Consider the following 19814-nt stretch of genomic DNA (forward strand, 5'->3'; position numbering starts at 1 on the left):
TGCAGGATCATCACAAAACAAACTTAACATATAAACAATGAGACCCAGATAGTCTACCAAATCAAATCATCTCATAACAGACATCATCAGAAAAAAACATAATGGTCAACCACATTCCAATCCCAAATCACTGATTCACTACCAAAGCAACAAGGTGTCTTAATGTTCTAAATTACCTTCTGCTAAAAGGGGAATAAAAAAGAAGTCAAAACCAAATAAGAAATACTGACAGACACCATCCAATCTTAAACATTGCCTCCACGAAGACGAAGCACGAGGTGCGGGGTAGACACTTTGTGGATGTTATAATCAGCCAGCGTACGCCCATCCTCAAATTGCTTCCCAGAAAAAATGAGTCTCTGCTGATCGGACGGGGTACCCTCTTTATCTTGGATTTTAGTTTTCACATTGTCCATTGACCTCAAGAGTGATTGTCTTCCCAGTCAGAGTTTAACAAAGATCTGCATACCACCTCGCAGATGAAGAACCAAATGCAAGGTGGATTCCTTCTGGATGTTACAATCTGCCAAAGTCTTTCCGTCCTCCAACTGCTTCCAGCAAAAATTAGCCTTTGTCGGTGGGATTCCTTCTTTATCTTGAATCTTCGCCTTGACATTGTCTATAGTATCAGAGCCTCAAGAATGATAGTCTTTCCAGTAAAAGTCTTGACAGAGATTTGCATCCCACCCCACAATCGAAGAACAAGATGCAAAGTAAGCCAACGTCCTACCATCTTCCAATCGCTTTCCTGCAAAAATTAGCCTCTACTGATCAGGAGGGATTCCTTCCTTGTCTTGGATCTTCGCCTTAACATTGTCTATAGCATCAGAGCTGTCCACCTCAAGAGTGACAGTCTTTCCAGTTGATGTCTTCACAAAAGATTTGCATCCCACCGCGCAATTGACAACAAGATGCAAGGTGGATTCCTTCTGGATATTGTAGTCTGCAAATGTCCTACCATCTTCCAACTGATTTCCGGAAAATATAAGCCTATGCTGGTCTGGTGGAGTCCCCTCTTTGTCTTGGATCTTTGCCTTAACATTGTCTATAGTATCAGAGGTCTCCACTTCAAGAGTGATTGTCTTTTCTGTCAACGTTTTAGCAAAGATCTTCATTCCACCACGTAGGCATAGTACAAGATGCAAAGAAGACTCCTTCTGGATGTTATAATCGGTGTCCTACCATCTTCCAACTGCTCTCCAGCAAATATGAGCCTCTGCTGGTCCGGTGGAATCCCCTTTTTGTCTTGGATCTTCATGTTAACATTGTCTATGGTATCAGAGCCCTCCGCTTCGAGAGTAATAGTCATTCCTCTCAGTGTTTTAACAAAAATCTGCATTCCACCACGCAAACGTAGAACAAGATGCAAAGTCGACTCCTTCTGGATGTTATAATCGGCCAAGGTCCTTCCGTCCTCCAGCTGTTTTCAAACGAATATGAACCTTTGTTGGTCAGGCTGACTCTCCTCCTTGTCATGTATCTTGGTCTTGCCTTATCGATAGTATCTGAGCTCCCTCCCAACCTCAAGGGTGATAGTCTTGCCGGTAAGGCTCTTCACAAATATCTGCATGCCGCCCCTGAAGGGCAGAATCAAATGCAGAGTGGACTCTTTCTGGACGTCATAGTCTGCCAGTGTCTACCATCTTCGAGTTTCTTCCCGACAAAATAACACTGCTGGTCTTACGGTATCCCTCCTTATCCTTAACCAGGGCTTTGACATTGGCTATGGTATGGTGCCTCTCAACTCCGAGAGGAATGCTCTTTCCTGTAAGCGTTATCCCGTATGCTTGCATCTGTAGAAGAGTTTGTTTCTCGCTTGCGGTTATGAGGTTTTGGAGAATATTGGGGGTAGAGGCGTAGAGGTTTGGTACAGCTAACTAGGGTTTGAGTTGGATAGAGCTGGCGGGAACTCAGGTCTTTCTGGACTTTCTGCCAAGTATTCTAAACACGTTTGTAAGCTTAATTACGTTTATACAGCAAATATGTTTACACAGGAGTTACCTTTGCACCCAAGTTACAACATCCTTTCGAAAATTACCACATATGTCGAATTCAATAATACTTATAATCTATTAGCAACTCGAATAACATTTTAATCCCAAAACGATGAATGATCGGTCCACCAATTGCAATAACCGTCCTATCATTGAAATCTGACATGGAAATACAGATGATTCGAACTACTATGAATGAAATCTGCCTACTTCCTAGTTCTGAGAATTTCTAACTGCAACGAGAAAAACAAAATACGGCTACCGTGAGAGAGCAAATGCTGACTGTTTCTAAAATTGTTACGATTAGTGATTATGGAGTCAGTTACTGTTGTCATGCTCTCACCAGATCCTCCCCTTCCCTCCAATCCGACGAGCCAACTCAAAATCCTTCTTCACTGAGGATACGAAAGTAAAAGAAGCAGGTTTGTTAACAATTATATTGTACAATAATGGTAAAAACTGTCAAAGACTAACTGAAACTTGAAGTGGAAGATGAAACAGTAAACAGACGGTTAATCCAAGACATACAATAAGATAATGCATCTGAGGACATCCCCTTTGAGTTTTGTCAAAATCCACTACCCCAAAGAGTGCAATTTTTTTCATTGTTTAGGTGTTATCTCACTACAAGCATCAGTTGGTTGCAGCTTGCAAATTTACATAGCATTAGGGGGATTAGGGGAAAATAACATTTAGTTATGCAGATATTAGATCTCAAGTTTACTTACTAAGAGTGACCCGCTTTGCATGAATTGCACAGAGGTTGGAATCTTCAAACAACTGAATGACATAATCCTCTGCTGCCTGCAAAAGAACAAAATTCCAATAGGTATGACTGATTTGTCTCAAATAACTCATAGTAACTCCTCCGATGGACTGCAATTTAGAGGGTGATGGTTAGATGGTATGCTTGGATTGGGATAACAAGACAAAATTCCGGCAACCAAATCCAAGCAATTCATTCTATAGGCTTCATTTGTTGAGTTGATTTGATGACGAAGTAGAACAATAATGGTGGTAACAAGAAACTGTTGATTGTTATCAAGAACAGTTTTTATTGCAATAGAACGAGTAAGTCCTCAAAGATCTTGGGTTGGCACAGCAATGCCATTGTGTGATCAAAGCATAGCAAGAAGCAGATGGGCAGCTGAGGAAGCATCCAATGCACTTCCATAGATGTTAATAATACTTATGGCATTATCATCACTCATCCAGCCAGCATATTTTAACGGATGGATAAACAAAGATTATGCTACAACTCACTGAAATTACAATGCAGAAATGTACCAGTTTATCAAACAGACAGAAAAGGAGGAGGTGGGGTAAGAAAAGTAGTATTTGCAAGGTTAATCTCTTACATACAACTAAATTCACTTGCCATAAAATAAATAACAACATATATTCACCTCTTGAATTGCTAGTAAAGCATCAGGCGTCCAACGCTTAGGCTCTCTAGATACAGAGTTGGTGATTTCTCTTACCTACAAGGAAATAAAAGATTGTCGACTTTGTGTGATCAAACCTTGCGCATAACTAGTGCTTAAAATCTAATAGATAATATCACCAGACGTGAACCACACAAAAACAAAGCACATTCCATTTCACAATCCAATTCTAGCCTCACTAAAAAAAGCTAAACACTGAGATTGCCAAGATGTCAAGGTCAACTTGTTTATACAATACGAAATGAGTTAATCAAATCGACATCAATAAATTGGAACAATGATTCTGGGTTTCCATGCCAACAAAAAAATACGTTCTCTTGATTGTGTGAAGAGAAAATTGCCAGAACTAGCAATAACACTACCCAACATTTCTTTTCTGTTTGTTGATATCCTTCGGTGCACGCCCTCATGTATATCTATGCGCACATGCATGTGTGGGTGCAATTCTGTATGTATAACAAACAGGGAGATAAGAACTCACAGTTCTGATGAATGGAGCAGCTGGGATAATCATCTTAACTGTCTTCTGGAGGTGACGAATCTCCCGAAGAGCCACTGTTCCTGGCCTGTAACGCCGCTTCTTCTGCTGCGTTCCTGGACCTATAAACATAACAACAATAATCATTCAGAAACAACTTACTTCCACTATAGCATCATCACCACCAGCACCAATGAAGAAAACATATATACTTGTCGGATTTGCCTCGGACCTCCTCGTGCCTCTAGAAGATTCCTTCAGTTTATTGAAACAAAAAGAGTTAAAATAAAACACATTAGGAATGCCAGATTTAAAGATATGAATTGTCTTCACCAGATTACAGATGAGTGACAAGTTTAACAGCTTCCTGCTATTTTCAAGAAATTAAACAACAGAGAAAATAACGAAACGGGTAAAGCTCCGTTTGACTAATAAGAAATTTAGGCAAAAAAATTAATAATTTTCGAATTTTCCAAATCAAATTTCTCCCAATTCCCCTCCTCCCAATCCTCATTCCCACAGTTTCTCAGTAACCAAACATAGGACAAGAAAAATCCGAAATTAACGAGAAATTGAAGAGTGAGAAAGATAGAGGGAGAAGGAGGGGGGGGGGGGGTGGGAGAGAGAAAGAGTACCGGTTGAGCAGGTGAGGCCACCGAGCTTCGGCCTGCAGCTGAAGGCAGAGAAAATTAGGGTTTTTGAAAGCGCAAAAATCACAATCGTCAACAAAATACACATACATCCATACATTGTAGAGTGAGAGAGAGAGAGAGAGAGAGAGAGAGAGAGAGAGAGCAGTTTGTGCGCGAGTAGCTTTCTTGCCTTTTCTTCCGGCGGTGTGTTTGACTCTCGCCATTGAAGTTCTGGTCAGAAGGAGGAGGAAGGAGCTTCTTCGCTGGTGTAAGAAGCGACGTCGTCTCGCTGATTGTTTCTAACTGTTGCAGATCCAGAGATGCGTCGTCGGCTCCGACTATAAATTTCAGAAAAATTAAAAAGCTTCCCGCTCCAACTGTGTGTCGTTTCGTAGCCGGTGAGGCATAAAACGACGCCGGACGAATTATTTGGGAGCCACCGCAGCAAAATCGTCTCCAACGGTAACATTTGGACGTTGTACGAAACGACATGAGTCAACCGGTAAGTCTTTTCAACAGTGACTACGGCAGGAATTGGATCCTCTGGACCTTAATGTCCGGAGCCTAAAGATCAACATATCTAGGCCATAGAAATTGAATTTGACGGTCTCTGGTAACTCATTTTGCTAGATCACCACACACAATCAACAACTTTGATTTCTTTTACAAACCAATCAGTGATCCGATGTATTGATCCTTAGGTTTCAGACACTAAGGATCCAATTCCAATTTTTTCAAAGTTTGCATTCACAACGTGGTAAGCTTATTGCGGTGGAAAAAATTGAATTACTGTCACGTGATATTATTAAATTATTAATGTTGTAATACTTACATTTATTAATTAATACTATATAATAAGCCTTAGAGTGTTTAGTTCGTTCATTCATATTATAAATTTAAATTAGTAAAATCATGCGAAGATATTTCAAAACTTTCTTAGTCTCACATGTGACTTGGTTGAATTTACAGTTTGAACGGCTAACATGCAATTGACATTAGCAAAAATTCTTTTTCAAAAGACCAACGCCTTGGTTGGTGGCAATGATTTGATTAAAATAGATAATTCGCTAGATTCATTATATGCTGATTGAAAAAAGAAAAAAGAAAAAAGAATAGACGTCAACTTCTAAATATTGTATAAGTTGAAGGTAAAAGAACCACATCCCTCATAATAATGGAGATCAGAAAAAATAAGCTTAGTTCCTGACTTTTCCATCTTCTGCTTTTCAAGTTAGACAACGTGAAAAAGTTGGCGTTCATTTCTTCATTTAACTTACGCTGAATCTCATTTCTCAAAAGTTGAAGCTTATTATTTGTCTTGATCCAATAAAATATTGTTGTACTTCTTATTATTTTTAGTATTGGACCAGAATAACTAACAAACTAGCTCTTAGGCTAGCAATTAAACACACATATACATTCCAAAAGTCCTAAAGATATCATATTTATAGTCAATCCAAACAGAGCTTACCCATGAATCACATCTACCCAGAGATCCACCTGATCACAAACAGTACATTTGAATTTAAGCAGTAAAAAGTCAAAAACAAGAGGGATACTTGGTGAAAACTATTTTATCCAACTCATGACAGTGATATATCTTCAGACAGATGTAGCCTCCAAAATTTCATGTATCACACTATCAGGAGCAAAGCTAAGAGTGTAGCCTCCAAAATCGTTCGTAAACAGCTTGCTGTCGAAGAAACAAGCTTTAAACAACGCCTCTAGGGCTGTGACGGTCTGGGAGATGCCGGAGGCTTGAAATCCGGATACTGCAACCATAAAAAAAACATGAAAGAAAGAAAGATTTGGTTAGTTCTTGCACAAAATAATTGATCATGAGGGTTGATATAAATGAACATAAATTCAAATAGAAAATAAAGTGAGTAATTACATAAGGGAATGGGGAAAGTGGTTTCGAAATCCCAGGAAGTGATTCTGCTTTAACTTCTGGTTTTGGTACTGAATTTGGTTCCGGGGTGGCTTCTGTAGCTGCTTCTACTTTTGGTTCGACCACAGCTTCTGCTTTCTGTACAGTATCACTAGCAGCAGTAGGCTCTGGAGTTGGTTCTACAGGTGCAGGAAGAGCCTTGCTAACAGTTACTGGCAAAAGAGCTGTCCCAATTTGCTGAAATTCAAGGCGGTTGAGGATAAAAACAGCGGAGTTTAGTATATTGTAATTGTCAAAATAACTAGTCTGTGAGGCAGTGATGAGGGAATCCGTCATTTTTAGTCTCATACCTTTATGTCATCGACGAGCTCCTTAGGGGCAACCTTCGTGGTCAAGAACTTATCAACTTGTTGTAGAGTTTCTTTTCGATCCTGTCATAAAAGCAATTTAGGTTATGACAATGAAGTTGAATGCTAATCCTTGGGATCAGAATGTAATATGCTTTCAAGGCCGCGATGGTTACAGATGTTTCTGATTAATAAACCTTCATATTTATGACGAGCTAGATGTGTTTCACAATAATTACTAAAATGCAAAGGCTGTCTGTTAGAACAAAATAACTAAGAGGAAACATGGAATAATATAACTTTTGGCCACTACGCGTTATTTCAGAGACGTAAAATTTTCTTATCGACCCCAATAAACATTCCATCAAAATAACTTCTTGGAAGTATAAAAGAGAATAGGAGACTCACCTCAGCAAAAAGGAGTTTCTTGCTCGCAAACTGAACTAGTGCAGCTGAGCCTAAAACTTGGAGGATTGTTTCTAACTAAAAAGATGAGAGTGCAACAGTCAGTTCGAAAGATGTTTGAGAAGGATACATGTTACACCAAAAGGAAAACAAATAAATCAGCATGGATGGACTTTACTTCAGTAAAAGCCAATAAACCCAATCCGGTTGCTGCAGCGACCCCAAGGGAAAGAGACAAGGCACCTGAGTCCTCCTGCACATAATTGACCACATAAACATATAAGAATCCTGTTAAAATCATATAAGTACATCAAAATTCTTTCGAACATAATCATCAACGAGGGAATCCATCACTGAAAACCAATAAATTTGCTCGTCCCAACCCATTTTCGGAATGGCACACATCAACAGCTTTCTTGTCCCATCTTGATGAAATATATAAGCTAGGGGCGGGGGGATGTTTCAAATGTTTATATCCTTCTATCATGATCAATCCGGCTTTTTGTTTATGATTTTCTACTAAACTTTTTAGACTAACCAACATGTTGTTATTTGTGTTCAATATATAAAGTTCAATATAACATCCTTGCTCGAAAGTAGGAGACCAAATAGCACCTTACTGTTCAATAAGACAATAGATTTTCACATGTGAAATATCAATCAAAATATGGAAGTCAAGAAAATTACTCCAACTGCACCATTAAGAGCATCTGTTAAATTGCCAAAATCAAAACTCAGTGCTTTTTTTGGTGGTGTCCAAGGAAGACCGCTGTTCTGCAAAATGATATTTCATGTCAAGTACTGAAGCTCAATAAGACTCGAAAGGAAACAAAGATTAGATGTAGAAGGGCAATGGGACTGACCACCCATCCTCGTGGTCCTTCAGCACCATCTTTAATAGCATAAGCAGCTTTGAACCCATTTACAGTGACTAATTCTGCAACCAGCTCAGAGTTCCCATCAAATCTGGCTTCCATCAGAACATTTGCAGGATTAGCTTCACATATTAGCTTTGGGAATAACACAAACGTCACAAGCATGAGAAAAATGAATGTCAAGGAAAGAACATTATAATCAGAATCGATTTTACGGTAACTAGAAATGGAAATGTCAACAAGCAGTTTCTTCATGAAGTTATTCAATTAAGCTTTCTTCCGCCCCCTTTCACGCCACTGAATAGAAGCATTGTTTTCAAGAAAGGGATTTGGAATGTGCACAAACCGGAGTTGATATTTTTGCGCTAACATATGACAATTTGTATGAAATTCTAGGAAAACCAACGTCTTTTATGTAATACTGGTAACTGAGTTTTATTGTGAGAATTCTCTACTCAACCGTCCTCTTCGAAACTAAATGCTAATGTGAACTGAATTTTTCTTTCGCAGTCCAAATAGTGATCTCTACATAAACCAATTGCATAATGTACACATTCTAAGGTGATGTCAATTCTAGGCACTTGATAGTAGCTCTTGATTGCGAACAACTGCTTCGAAATAAGCTCAGAAATTGACAATTCATGATTCGTAAAACAATGAGGAAACGAAAACTAAAGAATCGGGTTAACAATCTTACTTATCGAGGATGAACAATGTGGTATTTTCTGGCTCCTTGAACTTCAAAGAGAGTTTCTTCAGGAAACCCGGCTTATCTTCACCTTTGTAAACAATCGACACCGCCTTCTTCCCCAAACCCTTGACATCCGGAGTACCAATCTGCCTAAAATCCGCTGGCGATCTTATATCAAGCAACTGAGCATTGGCCTCCTCACCCAATTTTACATAAGCACTTCTGGCAGATTCAACACCGAACGGCTTAGGCAGAACCTGAGACAGAATCAATGGAACCGCCAAAACTGCGAAACCGCCAGCGACAACTGCAGGATTATCTGTCACAAAACTGATAACACTGTCAAGAACCCCACCTACTTCCAAGTCTCCACCTCCACCACTCACAGTCTGCCCCAATGCTTCATATGTCAAAGCCTTGGCAAACCCGGCATTGAAAACTGAAGATAAGAGCAGCAAGCCGCCGTGGAAACTCCGAGATGAAGACTCTTGTGAAGCTTTCAAACTTGTGGGATTGGAGAATTTGGGAAGGGAAATGGAAGGCAGTGATGGGATTTTTCTTCTGTCACCAAGAACTGATCTTATGGGGGTCAAGCTTGCTGCATTGAAGACCTCCATGGCATAATTCTAGCGAGAGAATCTAGTGAGAGAAACAGAAGAAAAAGACTCTTTTTGGTCTCTCAGAAAATTGATGAAAAATTGAGATTGAAGTTTCTTTGGGTGGAGGGTGGTGCTGACGTGTCATGCAAGATGAGAGGTTGCCCATTGAGCGATTGACACGTGGCGAGTATGGATTGCGATCACTTTATATTGTTTGATGGCTGGGATGATGACTTTGGGTTGTAAATGTTTTGTGTGGCTGAGAATAATGTCACTAGAAGTCTTGAGAAACTCCGCAAGGAAAAATACGTTTAGAGTACACTCCGCGGGTGCAGTACGGACCACGGTACAGTTGATGGTGGCTGCCTGGTGGAGATTTCCCGAAGAACGTCCCTACAACTTGGACTCGTTATTACAGTATTCCAAGTTAACCACATACCAGCATACAAAAAGATTAAGACACATGACAAGTTTGGTAATCCGTGCTCATTTGGTTCACCAAATGAACGTTTTTTCTTTTTCTTTCAAATAACAGTAATAGAAACGCCTTTTGAAGAGCAAAAATAAAAGATGTTCATTACATGCACCAAAATGTCGCAGGTAGTTGCAGTAAGCTGTAATCCTAGCGTGCTATTTTTCTTGAAATGTCGAACCAGTTATACATGATAAATTGAATTCTTCAAATTCTTGTCACCCCTAACTAAAACTTTGTCAGACTGAGCACATACCCAAAATGTATAAATTATGTTACATCTGGATGATCAAATGACTGCTTTACAGAAGATCGAAAAAGTAATCCAAACCTTGCCCAATTTCCCAAATTGAGATGCCGCATCCCCATTTGCGAGCTTCCTCTAGCCGCACGGAAATTGACATTGGTGATGGATAGAACACAGCGTGGTAATTACTTTCATCATCGGAGTAAAAGAATAAATGTTCTGCGCTGTTCTTTTCCCATTGCAACTCGGGCTTGTGCTTCTCCAACAAGGACAGGTAATCCCTTCCAGTGATAGCACCACCACCTGGACCTGCATTTTCGATAACATTAAAAGACTCTCCCTAAAATGTGGAACTACTAGAGAATTCAAACACATTCAAGCAAAAAAAAAAACTTCAAGAGATGTCCTCGTAAATGAATTACCAACGATTTGGAAGCCGGAGACAATAGCAGATGCTTAGATAAAATTATCAAATGCACAATGTTAAGATGATCAATCCAAACGCCATATAGTCGTCATACAAGACTTGTTAAGTTTATTTACTCACCTAGGTTCAATTCCCTTCCAATTCTAGGACAACCGCCAATAGATTCATAGGACAAACAGCATGGGAACTCATAATGAGTTGACCCATCATATTTCACTCCCCATGGGCAATAACACGAAACCGTAAATCAAATATAGATTCTCCAACGCCAATGAACAACACAAATTGTACAAGTAGAAAAGAAACAGAATAATACCTCCTGTGAGGACGAAATCATTGCCGTAGAAATTGATGCCAAGAAATATCTTGCGGGCTAGAGCACTGTTTTTATTGGTACCAAGGAGCAGCTGCAGGGTAGAATGAATCCACTTCAGAGGTGCATTGGGACCAGGATTATTGGGTCCCGAGAAATCATACGTCATAAGTGAGAATCCATCCACAGCATCATCCACGCTCTGAAGATCTTTAGGTCCAAAATCATGCGGTTGGAGCTTCTCTGAATGTGGCGGACCAATAACATAGACTAATTGCAACCATTGCTTATCATTCCTCTCTAAGCTCACACCATGTAATGTATCACCAAGCTCTTTTATAAACTGCAATGCCTGCACGGGCAGAATAACAAAGATTCTCAGATGTTATATAATTTGAGGAGAAGATACATGGTATCACTTTCTAGAAAACAGCACCAATGAATAGCCACAACAAATAAGTTCATTAGGCAACATCTACACCTCCAAACAATAGTGACTTTCAGCAAACTTGGATGTAGGTACGAAGAAGACAAGTTCTTGTTATATTCGGTAACAAATTGACTCCGATCAAAAGATTTCATTAGCCTGCTAATACAATTTCATATATCCTTTATCTTTGTATTGAGGAATGTATATTAAACAGTTGCATCTCAAAATAGCAAATGGAATTCTAATTTGGAACATTGCAGTTACAGTTGATCAAAGTCCTGACACGTCAACATATATGAATACTATATACTTGTGAAAGGTATAAAAATATTTTCAACAGACAACAAACATGACTTTTATGAAACATTGCCATCATTTGCCTAGTTGGGTCATGCAAAATTAGTACTTTACCAAATTCCGCAAGCTTGGATCATGCAAAATTCTGTAAGCTGCCCACCTTGACCAAGATTCCAGCACAATACCGTCATATCCCATCTCCCTGATCAACGAAAAAGCCCCCCACAAAATTAGTACCTTATCTGCGTTAGATATAAAGAAGAATGACCAAAGTTTTCGACCTTTTTTGGTACATACAGACTACAGAAATCATTAAATAGTAAACAAGTTCAAAAGGATCAGAAGCCAATGGGGTAGAATTAGGACGTAATATCTCAATAAAACAAACGTATAAAAAGTACTCTAGGTTGGAAGCCTACTTGCACTCGTTTACTATAAGATTAATAGCTTTACTCCTCTGCTTCTTCTTTGTAAGCAGCTCTGCTGGAAATGCTTCCAGAACAACTCTAGGCAATACCTATACATTATGGAGGTATGCTACAGATGAGATTACTAACCGATTGAGATAAAAAGTGTGCCACAACTACATATAAAAGCGCAGGACATATATCGACGACTTATAAAAAAGAATTTAAATTGTTTCTAAGTTGACTAACTGTTGAAAAGACCTCTTAAATTTTATTACATGTCTTCCCACATTCGATTGTGAACAATTGATGTCACAGCTGTTCAATATTAGTCAAATACAAAAAGGTAGTGAGAAGGGAGTTAAAGAATTCTTCTTCATACCCAAGCATCTCCTGCCATCCTAAGATCTGAGATCCATCCCATATCAGCATTATGCCTACCTTCCAGAATTAAGCTGTTGCCTTGGCTGTTGACAAAAGGGGTGAAATACTGAAAACTTATCCAGAAATAATATAGCTACACAAATCTTAATTATCGCTTAATTTTCACAAATCTACGACTTACTGAATCTTAACAGATATTCCTACTATCTCTAGAGGTTGAAGGTCATAAATGAGAGGATTATCCCCAACCCCCACAGCCAAAAAGTAATCATACATTAAGTTTGATTCCGAGCCAACTTTATTTAGCAGACAGTTCTAATCTAGAGTTTTGAGAATAGACACCTCAATGGTCATGTATATAATCAAATAACTGAGCAGAGTTTTGACAGTTACCATCGGCTTATGTGGGCAATGATAACAATTAAAAACATGGTACCAAACAGTACATCAACTACTCATATCACTTTGTCCAACCACGAAAACTGGGAGCATACCTCTTTAGGTCATACCAAATTGGAGATAAATGAGTAAACTTGGAGTTGAACCATTTGGCCATATCATAGCCCTTAGAATTCCTGTATAATTTGACATGTGAGAAGGAGTTCGCAAAAATTTCAAGCTAATTAATGCAAATACGTCTAATATGATTATATGAGCAACCTACCAATACAAATTACTAACGTAGGTATTATAGAACAACAAACTTTAAAATGGAAAACTTTACATAATCACATTAGATCCACCAAGCTACGTTAAACCAAAAGGACCGGCACTTTGTAGTTTGTCTCAAAGAGAGACTAATGGATCAGTTCAAACTCTACTACTTTCTTTACTATGATTCCGAGTGTATTTCGTTACCAAATGATTTCCTCAAATTTTACATATACTTCAATTCCAAGTAATTTTTTTTCTCGTATTTGAAACGTTAACTGAAATTCTCGTTGTATTTCATTCCAATCCAAACAGCTTGTTAGAAAATAATACAATCCCATAAATTCTTATATAGCCAAACAGATTGAAAGACATGGCATACCATGGAGTGATGTAGGCCAATACAGGATATGCAAAGTGCCTGCCACTCGTATTTTCGGAAACCTTTCCATTTTCCTGAATTTTTCAAACCACATTATCAATAAAAACACTGTAAGATCATAAATTTTCTGTTTGGCAGCTGAGCAAAAGTTTGAATCGAAGCCAAAAATAATTATAAACACTAAGGTTTCGTATCATTTCGTGCATTTCTTGACTAATAACAGCTAAAATACAGTAAACGATAACTTCAATTCGTCTTAATTTTTCCCGCATTTTCTCGGCAATCAAACAGACAAATTGCAGAAATCAGTAGGGAGGGTACTTGCAGTGAGGATCTCCTGGTAATTCACATCAGGTTTCACGATTCCGCGCTCGTAGAAGGCGTAATCCGTCGGGTTCGCCGTCGGAGCATATTTGATGCGGTAGGCGAGCATGGCGGTTGCTACAGCTACGCAGAAGAAGAGGACGAAGGTGACTATGTGCTGCCGGTTTGCGTCGCGAAGTTGTCCCGAAGGTTCTACTCGGTCTTGGCCGCGGTTCGAACTCGGTGCGACTCGGCGCTCTCTTTTCTTGGCCATTTTTGAGTCGGAAGGCCCGGAAAGTTCAACGGACGTTTACAGAAGCACGAGCAAGAAAGATGGTTTGTTGACGATAAATGACATGTCGTTGTTCATGCGGTTGTGTGTAGGTACAATAAAACGCCCTGTCGTTGGAGTTCAATCCCCACTCGTTGATGATTCGTAGAATTACAAACTAAATTAACAAATGAACAAAGTAATGTTGTTATATATAAATCAATGATCACCATCTTCTACAAGATTCACCATCAAGATTCAAGAAGAAGGGAGAGGCTCCCCAACCTTTACAAAATACAAACTACTTCAAAGTAACAAGGCCAACCAAGAGTTTCAACTTTTTTAACACTTTTTTTCTCTAAGTTAAACCAAAAAATGTTCTCACTATCTATCTCGAAAAGAAGTATGTCGCCGTCCTTGGATAACACTAAAGGTGTGAAACGATCAAGGTAATCAATGTGTCGTGCACGGACTTCTCAACAGAAGAAAGAAAGGTCCAAGATTCTATCACTCCATATTCCTTCATAATCCAAACATCATATGGAAGGACTTCACCGTGGCAAATACATAAATAGTCTCCCAATGAACTTAGAGAATTTGCAAGATATTTCTCATCGAGGGGGATTAAAAACTCACGATATATATTTCCGTGTCTTTCCCTTGCTATATTCCTTCAAATTCCAATTGGTGTATTGGAACTTTATTTTGGTAGAAAGGGACAAGTTTTGAAGAATGCTTTATTTGCTACTCTTCAACCAAAAATTTATCATATTTAGTGGCTACATTCACCAATTCTTGTAGTTCAGTGAAATGTACATCATAGAACTTCTTCCTTAGAGGTGACCTCAAAGCTTTTTGAGCAATGGCTATGAGCTACCCATGGTTTATAGGAAATTGGCACCTCATTCTAGTCTTCCTGAATCTCATCATGAAGTCTTTTGTGGACTTATGTTCATACCGTTTGACTTCCGCCATGTCATTGATAATTACTTTAGGTTCCACCCTATAAAATTGCTCATGGAAAGCCATCTTCATTTGCTCCTAGTTGGCAATGGAGTTAGGAGGTAGGAGAGAATACCATTGAGAAGTCAGCCCAACTAAAGAATCCCCAAACAACCTCAGCTTGTAGCTGCTAGCTTTTGTTCATCAATGTATGCAAGGTAAGGGTTTTGGTAGGTCACCCTGAACATCAAGTGGGCTTATGGCCTAGCATTCTGCATTATTTGTCTCCTTAAGTCAGCTAACTCATTCCTGAGTTGCTTGTTTACCACATTACTTGGCAAGGATGGAGATATTCCTTACTTCGGGCTATTTTCAAAGTAAGTGGGCATCTCAAGCATTGCATCGGGTTGTCCCACCTCTCATTTTATTGACCATAGGTGGAGGCCTATAAGGAAGTGGTTTAGTGACTATTGCGGGCATACCATTTCCACTAGCTCCTCCATTTGAACTGGATGTTAAAGCATTAGTTCCATTTTGCTCGATTGTGTTTCTTAACATGCTTGTGACTAGGACTACCTCGGACAAATTCACCCATGTAGGTGATAGACATATATTGTGTGGCTGATATACTGCCACTTGTATTAATATTAGAGAGTTGTTAAGATCTTTGAGAAGTGTATAAATACTGTTGTATGAGATTACTTAGCTAGGAAGAAAATCAATATACTAAAAGTTTATGTTGTCTACTTCTCTCTCTCTAGAATCTCTCGACTATCTTCTTTCTCTCACTACATTTTCTGTAGGTTAACATGGTATCAATCACCATTAAAGCTTGATCAGCTTCTTCGATCCGAGTCTTCTGCAGCTTCTTCGTCTTCCTTTGAATTCTTGCTTCGTGAACGAGTGTCTTGATCGATTTGACTTCGTCTTCTCTGATTTCTAGGGTTTTCTTGCTCCCTGGTGTTTTGTAACTACAATCTGGTTGCGTCTTCGCCTTTTTCAATTCTTGCACTCCAGGTGTTTGGTGCATTGTCTCAGAGAATTTCTGCAGAGATTTGGTTGTTGTACAACGTGTAATTCATCAACAATGGTAACTGCTTCTCAACTTCAACTTCTTCAATCTCCAATAACTGCCCTAGTTTCATCAATTTCTACATCTGTGAATGTTAAGTTGGATGATTCGAACTATCTCAATTGGCACTTTCAAATGAAATTACTGGTTGAGAGTAATGGAATTCTAGGTTTTGTCGACGGCACTCAACCTTGTCCTCGTCGATAATCTGGAGACTAGTGATAATTCTTCCAACTCCACAATTTCTTTTGATAGTGATGAATATTTGGTTTGGATGATGCATGATAAAGCTCTGATGCAGTTACTTACTGCTTCTTTGAGTCCTATGGCTATGTCTTGTGCCATTGGTAGTACAAGCTCTAGGGATCTCTGGATTCAATTGCAAGAACAATTCTCCACTGTCTCCAAGACTAGCATATTCCAGATGAAGTCCAATCTGCAAACTATTAAAAAGGGATCTGATTCTGTTGCACAATATTTACAGAAAATCAAATAGGCTAGAGATTATCTATCTGCTGCTGGGGTGTATTTTGTTGATGAAGATATTGTCATTCTTACACTAAATGGCTTGTCACCAGAGTATAATACTTTTAGAACCGTAATCCGGGGGCGTGAGAATGTTATATCTCTAAAATAGTTTAGGACACAATTACTTGCTGAAGAAGCTATTCTGGAATCTACTGTTAATGTGCCATTTATGACTGCTATGGTTGCAAATAATTCACCTCAGAGGGCCCCTAATCAATCTAATTTTGTATCTGGTGGATTCAATCAATTTAATGCTCACAAAAACAAGGGCAAGGGCAAGTTTCATCAAAATAACAGGAATTATTCATCCAAGCCATATTTTCCCACTCAAACACATGTTCTTCAAACTCCAAGCCCGGGTGTTCTTGGTTCATTTCCTCATTAGCAGCAATCCAGTCCTTCTACTCCACCATTATTATCATGTCAGCTTTGCAACAGTGATGGCCATTCTGCGTCATTTTGTCCATCAAATTCTCTTGCGCAGTTAAGATGTCAAATTTGTGGCAGGTTTAATCACAGTACATGGTTATGCTTCTACAATGACAAGGGTCCTAACTATATTGGTGCTAGAAATAGCTCATCCCACTCTCAGATGGCTTTTTATCGACAACACAGGAATCAATATTCTCCGATGTCTTCTTATCCACAGCAAGGATCCTTATCACAGTTTCATGCCCCACAACAACCTCAGTTTCAAGCACCAATGTAGGCTTTCCATACTATGGTGACACACCCATCTCCTCCAGTTGCATCTTCATCTAATTCCCAAGTGTGGATAACTGATTCCGGCGCAACAAATCATGTGACTGATGATCTCTTCAACCTGTCTCTCACCTCTCCTTATCCCACTAATAAAGTCATTCAAACTGCCAATGGTGAAGGTTTGCCTGTATCCCACATTGGTAGTATTGTTCTAAAACCATCTATACATCCTACAAAATTGAATTCTGTGTTATATGTCCCCAAATTAACACAGAATCTCCTATCAGTACATCGAATTTGTTTGGATAATAATTGTTGGCTTATATTTGATGCCTTCTGTTTTTGGATCCAGGACAAGGTCACAGGGAGAGTGCTCTATAAAGGGTTGTGCAGTAATGGACTCTACCTAATCTCATCTCTAGCCAATGTGTATCCTGCAACTTCTCAAAGCATTGTTCCAAATAAAGCTCTATTTGGTCAGCTTGTTATCTCTACTACTTGGCACAATAGATTAGGCCATCCATCTAATTTTGTTGTGTCTCTCATGTTGCATAAGTCAAAAGTTGCATTTACCAAAGAATCCAGTCCTGTTATGTGCCAAAGTTGTCTAAAGGGTAAATTCTGCAAACTTCCTTTTGCATTAAGTGTCAATAAATTTATAACTCCTTTTGAAGTAGTGCATAGTGATCTTTAGGGTCCTGCACCTTGTAAATTTGTGGATGGATGTAGGTACTATGTTACCTTCATTGATGAATGTACCAGGTATTCCTGGATATTCCCTTTGATTAATAAATCAGATCTTTGTGCCACCTTTATTGGTTTTCATGCTTATGTTCTCACTCAATTTTCTGCAAACATTAAAATATTGCAAAGTGATGGTGGGGGTGAGTACATTACCAAGTCTCTTCAATCCTTTCTTTTCAAAAAGGGCATTTCCCATCACAAGTCTTGTCCTTATACCCCCGAACAAAATGGCATGGCTGAGCGAAAACACCGACATGTTATTGAAACCACAATTACTTTGTTGCAAACAGCTAAACTACCTTCCCAGTTTTGGTCATTTGCATGTTAAACCGCCATTTATCTCATTAATAGAATGCCTATTCCCCTCCTCCATAACAAGTTTCTTTTTGAAGCTTTATATAGTGTTGTTCCAGTGATTCATCACTTGAGAACATTTGGCTGTGCTTGTTATCTTTTCTTACGACCATATACTGCTACTAAACTCCAAGCTAAGACTACAAAGTGTGTATTTTTGGGGTATGCATTAAACTTCAAAGGGTTCATCTGTTATGCAGTTTCTCAACATAAATTCTTTGTGTCTAGACATGTGGTGTTTAGCGAACATGAGTTTCCTTATACAGATTTATTGACACAACGCACAACCCATTCTATCAATCATGTTCCCATTACTACTATGCCATATCTGCCTGTGGTCACCTCACAGAATGTAGTCACCATTCCCCTATCTAATACGTTCATTCCACCCACATCCCCTTTACTTGATACACAGAGCTCTACTCAGTCCATTACTGGTGCAGTTTCAACCACTAATCCCATCCCTGTGGCACTTGATCATAGTCCTAATACACTGCAAGTGGTTCATTCCATATCACTATTAAATATACATCCTATGCAGACTAGGAGTAAGAGTGGTATCAGCAAGAAGAAGGTTCTTTTGTCTACACTTGCTCCTTCTATGGATGTTGACTTGTCCATATGTGAACCCAAAACTTACAAAACTGCTCTCAAGAGTTCTGTGTGGTTTCAAGCAATGAAGGAGGAGATAAGTGCTTTGCATACTCAAGGAACATGGAGTTTAGTTCCTTTACCAGCCAACAAGAATTTAGTAGGGTGTAAATGGATTTTCAAACTCAAGAGACATTCAGATGGTTCAATTGCACGACATAAAGCTTGATTGGTTGCCAAGGGATTTAGTCAAGAACCTAGTCTAGATTACAGTGAGACCTTTAGTCCGGTTGTTAAACCCACCACAGTGAGGATTGTTTTAGCACTTGCTGCTCACTTTAATTGGTCACTCCAGCAACTCAATGTCAAGAATGCATTTCTTCATGGAATCTTGCAAGAGGAGGTGTATATGGCTCAGCCACCTGGCTTTGAGGTTCCCTAAAATCCCACTTTGGTACGTCAATTGCATAAATCCCTTTATGGATTAAAACAAGCCCCGAGGGCATGGAATAACCGGTTTACTTCTTTTTTGCCTAAGTTGGGATTCTATAACACATATTCTGATTCCTCCTTATTTGTGAAAACTACTGGTACTAATATTGTGATCTTGTTGTTATATGTTGATGACATTATCATCACAGGCAGTGCAACCACTGAGATGCAGCAAGTCATCAGTGACTTAACCTCTGAATTTGATATCAAGGACTTAGGTCCTCTTCACTACTTTCTGGGAATTCAGATTTCCAAGATTGGCAATGGTTTATTTCTGTCACAACAGAAATATTTGCAGGATTTACATATTAAAACATAAATGCTTGGCTCCAAAGCTTATGAAACACCATGTTTGCCTTATAATAGATTACTCAAGGATGATGGTGAACCTTATTCTAATCCTACCTTATATAGGAGCGTGGTAGGTGCCGTACAATATCTCACGTTT

At 39.0% G+C, this 19814-nt stretch overlaps 3 protein-coding genes and 1 pseudogene across 4 annotated transcripts; all 4 read right to left on the minus strand.

Moving 5' to 3' along the window:
- Window positions 1-1983, minus strand: LOC137734706 (polyubiquitin-like; annotated as a pseudogene).
- A 143-nt stretch (window positions 1984-2126) lies between these two features.
- Window positions 2127-5101, minus strand: LOC137734707 (histone H3-like centromeric protein CENH3). Of its 2 annotated transcripts, none has more exons than XM_068473969.2 (7): window positions 4740-5101; window positions 4553-4590; window positions 4130-4172; window positions 3921-4039; window positions 3401-3475; window positions 2723-2798; window positions 2127-2389 (listed from the first exon to the last, which is right to left on the minus strand). In XM_068473969.2, exons 1-7 carry the CDS (start codon window positions 4771-4773, stop codon window positions 2334-2336), a joined length of 441 nt encoding a protein of 146 aa, XP_068330070.2. In that variant the 5' UTR covers window positions 4774-5101; the 3' UTR covers window positions 2127-2333. The 2 variants fall into 2 exon arrangements, with proteins under 2 accessions (XP_068330070.2, XP_088552586.1); XM_088696460.1 differs by having other exon boundaries at window positions 4553-4584; window positions 4740-5075.
- An 867-nt stretch (window positions 5102-5968) lies between these two features.
- On the minus strand, window positions 5969-9750 carry LOC137733310 (rhodanese-like domain-containing protein 4, chloroplastic). The gene is made up of 8 exons (XM_068472469.2): window positions 8765-9750; window positions 8056-8158; window positions 7880-7966; window positions 7371-7445; window positions 7196-7270; window positions 6791-6871; window positions 6444-6677; window positions 5969-6321 (listed from the first exon to the last, which is right to left on the minus strand). Exons 1-8 carry the CDS (start codon window positions 9373-9375, stop codon window positions 6274-6276), a joined length of 1314 nt encoding a protein of 437 aa, XP_068328570.2. The 5' UTR covers window positions 9376-9750; the 3' UTR covers window positions 5969-6273.
- A 78-nt stretch (window positions 9751-9828) lies between these two features.
- On the minus strand, window positions 9829-14126 carry LOC137733311 (uncharacterized). The gene is made up of 8 exons (XM_068472471.2): window positions 13693-14126; window positions 13368-13441; window positions 12829-12909; window positions 12333-12417; window positions 11963-12060; window positions 11658-11745; window positions 10820-11168; window positions 9829-10385 (listed from the first exon to the last, which is right to left on the minus strand). Exons 1-8 carry the CDS (start codon window positions 13942-13944, stop codon window positions 10132-10134), a joined length of 1281 nt encoding a protein of 426 aa, XP_068328572.2. The 5' UTR covers window positions 13945-14126; the 3' UTR covers window positions 9829-10131.
- Window positions 14127-19814: the final 5688 nt, after the last annotated feature.

This window comes from Pyrus communis, chromosome 7 (genome assembly GCF_041283825.1).
Source record: "Pyrus communis isolate YQ-2024b chromosome 7, ASM4128382v1, whole genome shotgun sequence".
Taxonomy (NCBI): Eukaryota; Viridiplantae; Streptophyta; class Magnoliopsida; order Rosales; family Rosaceae; genus Pyrus; species Pyrus communis.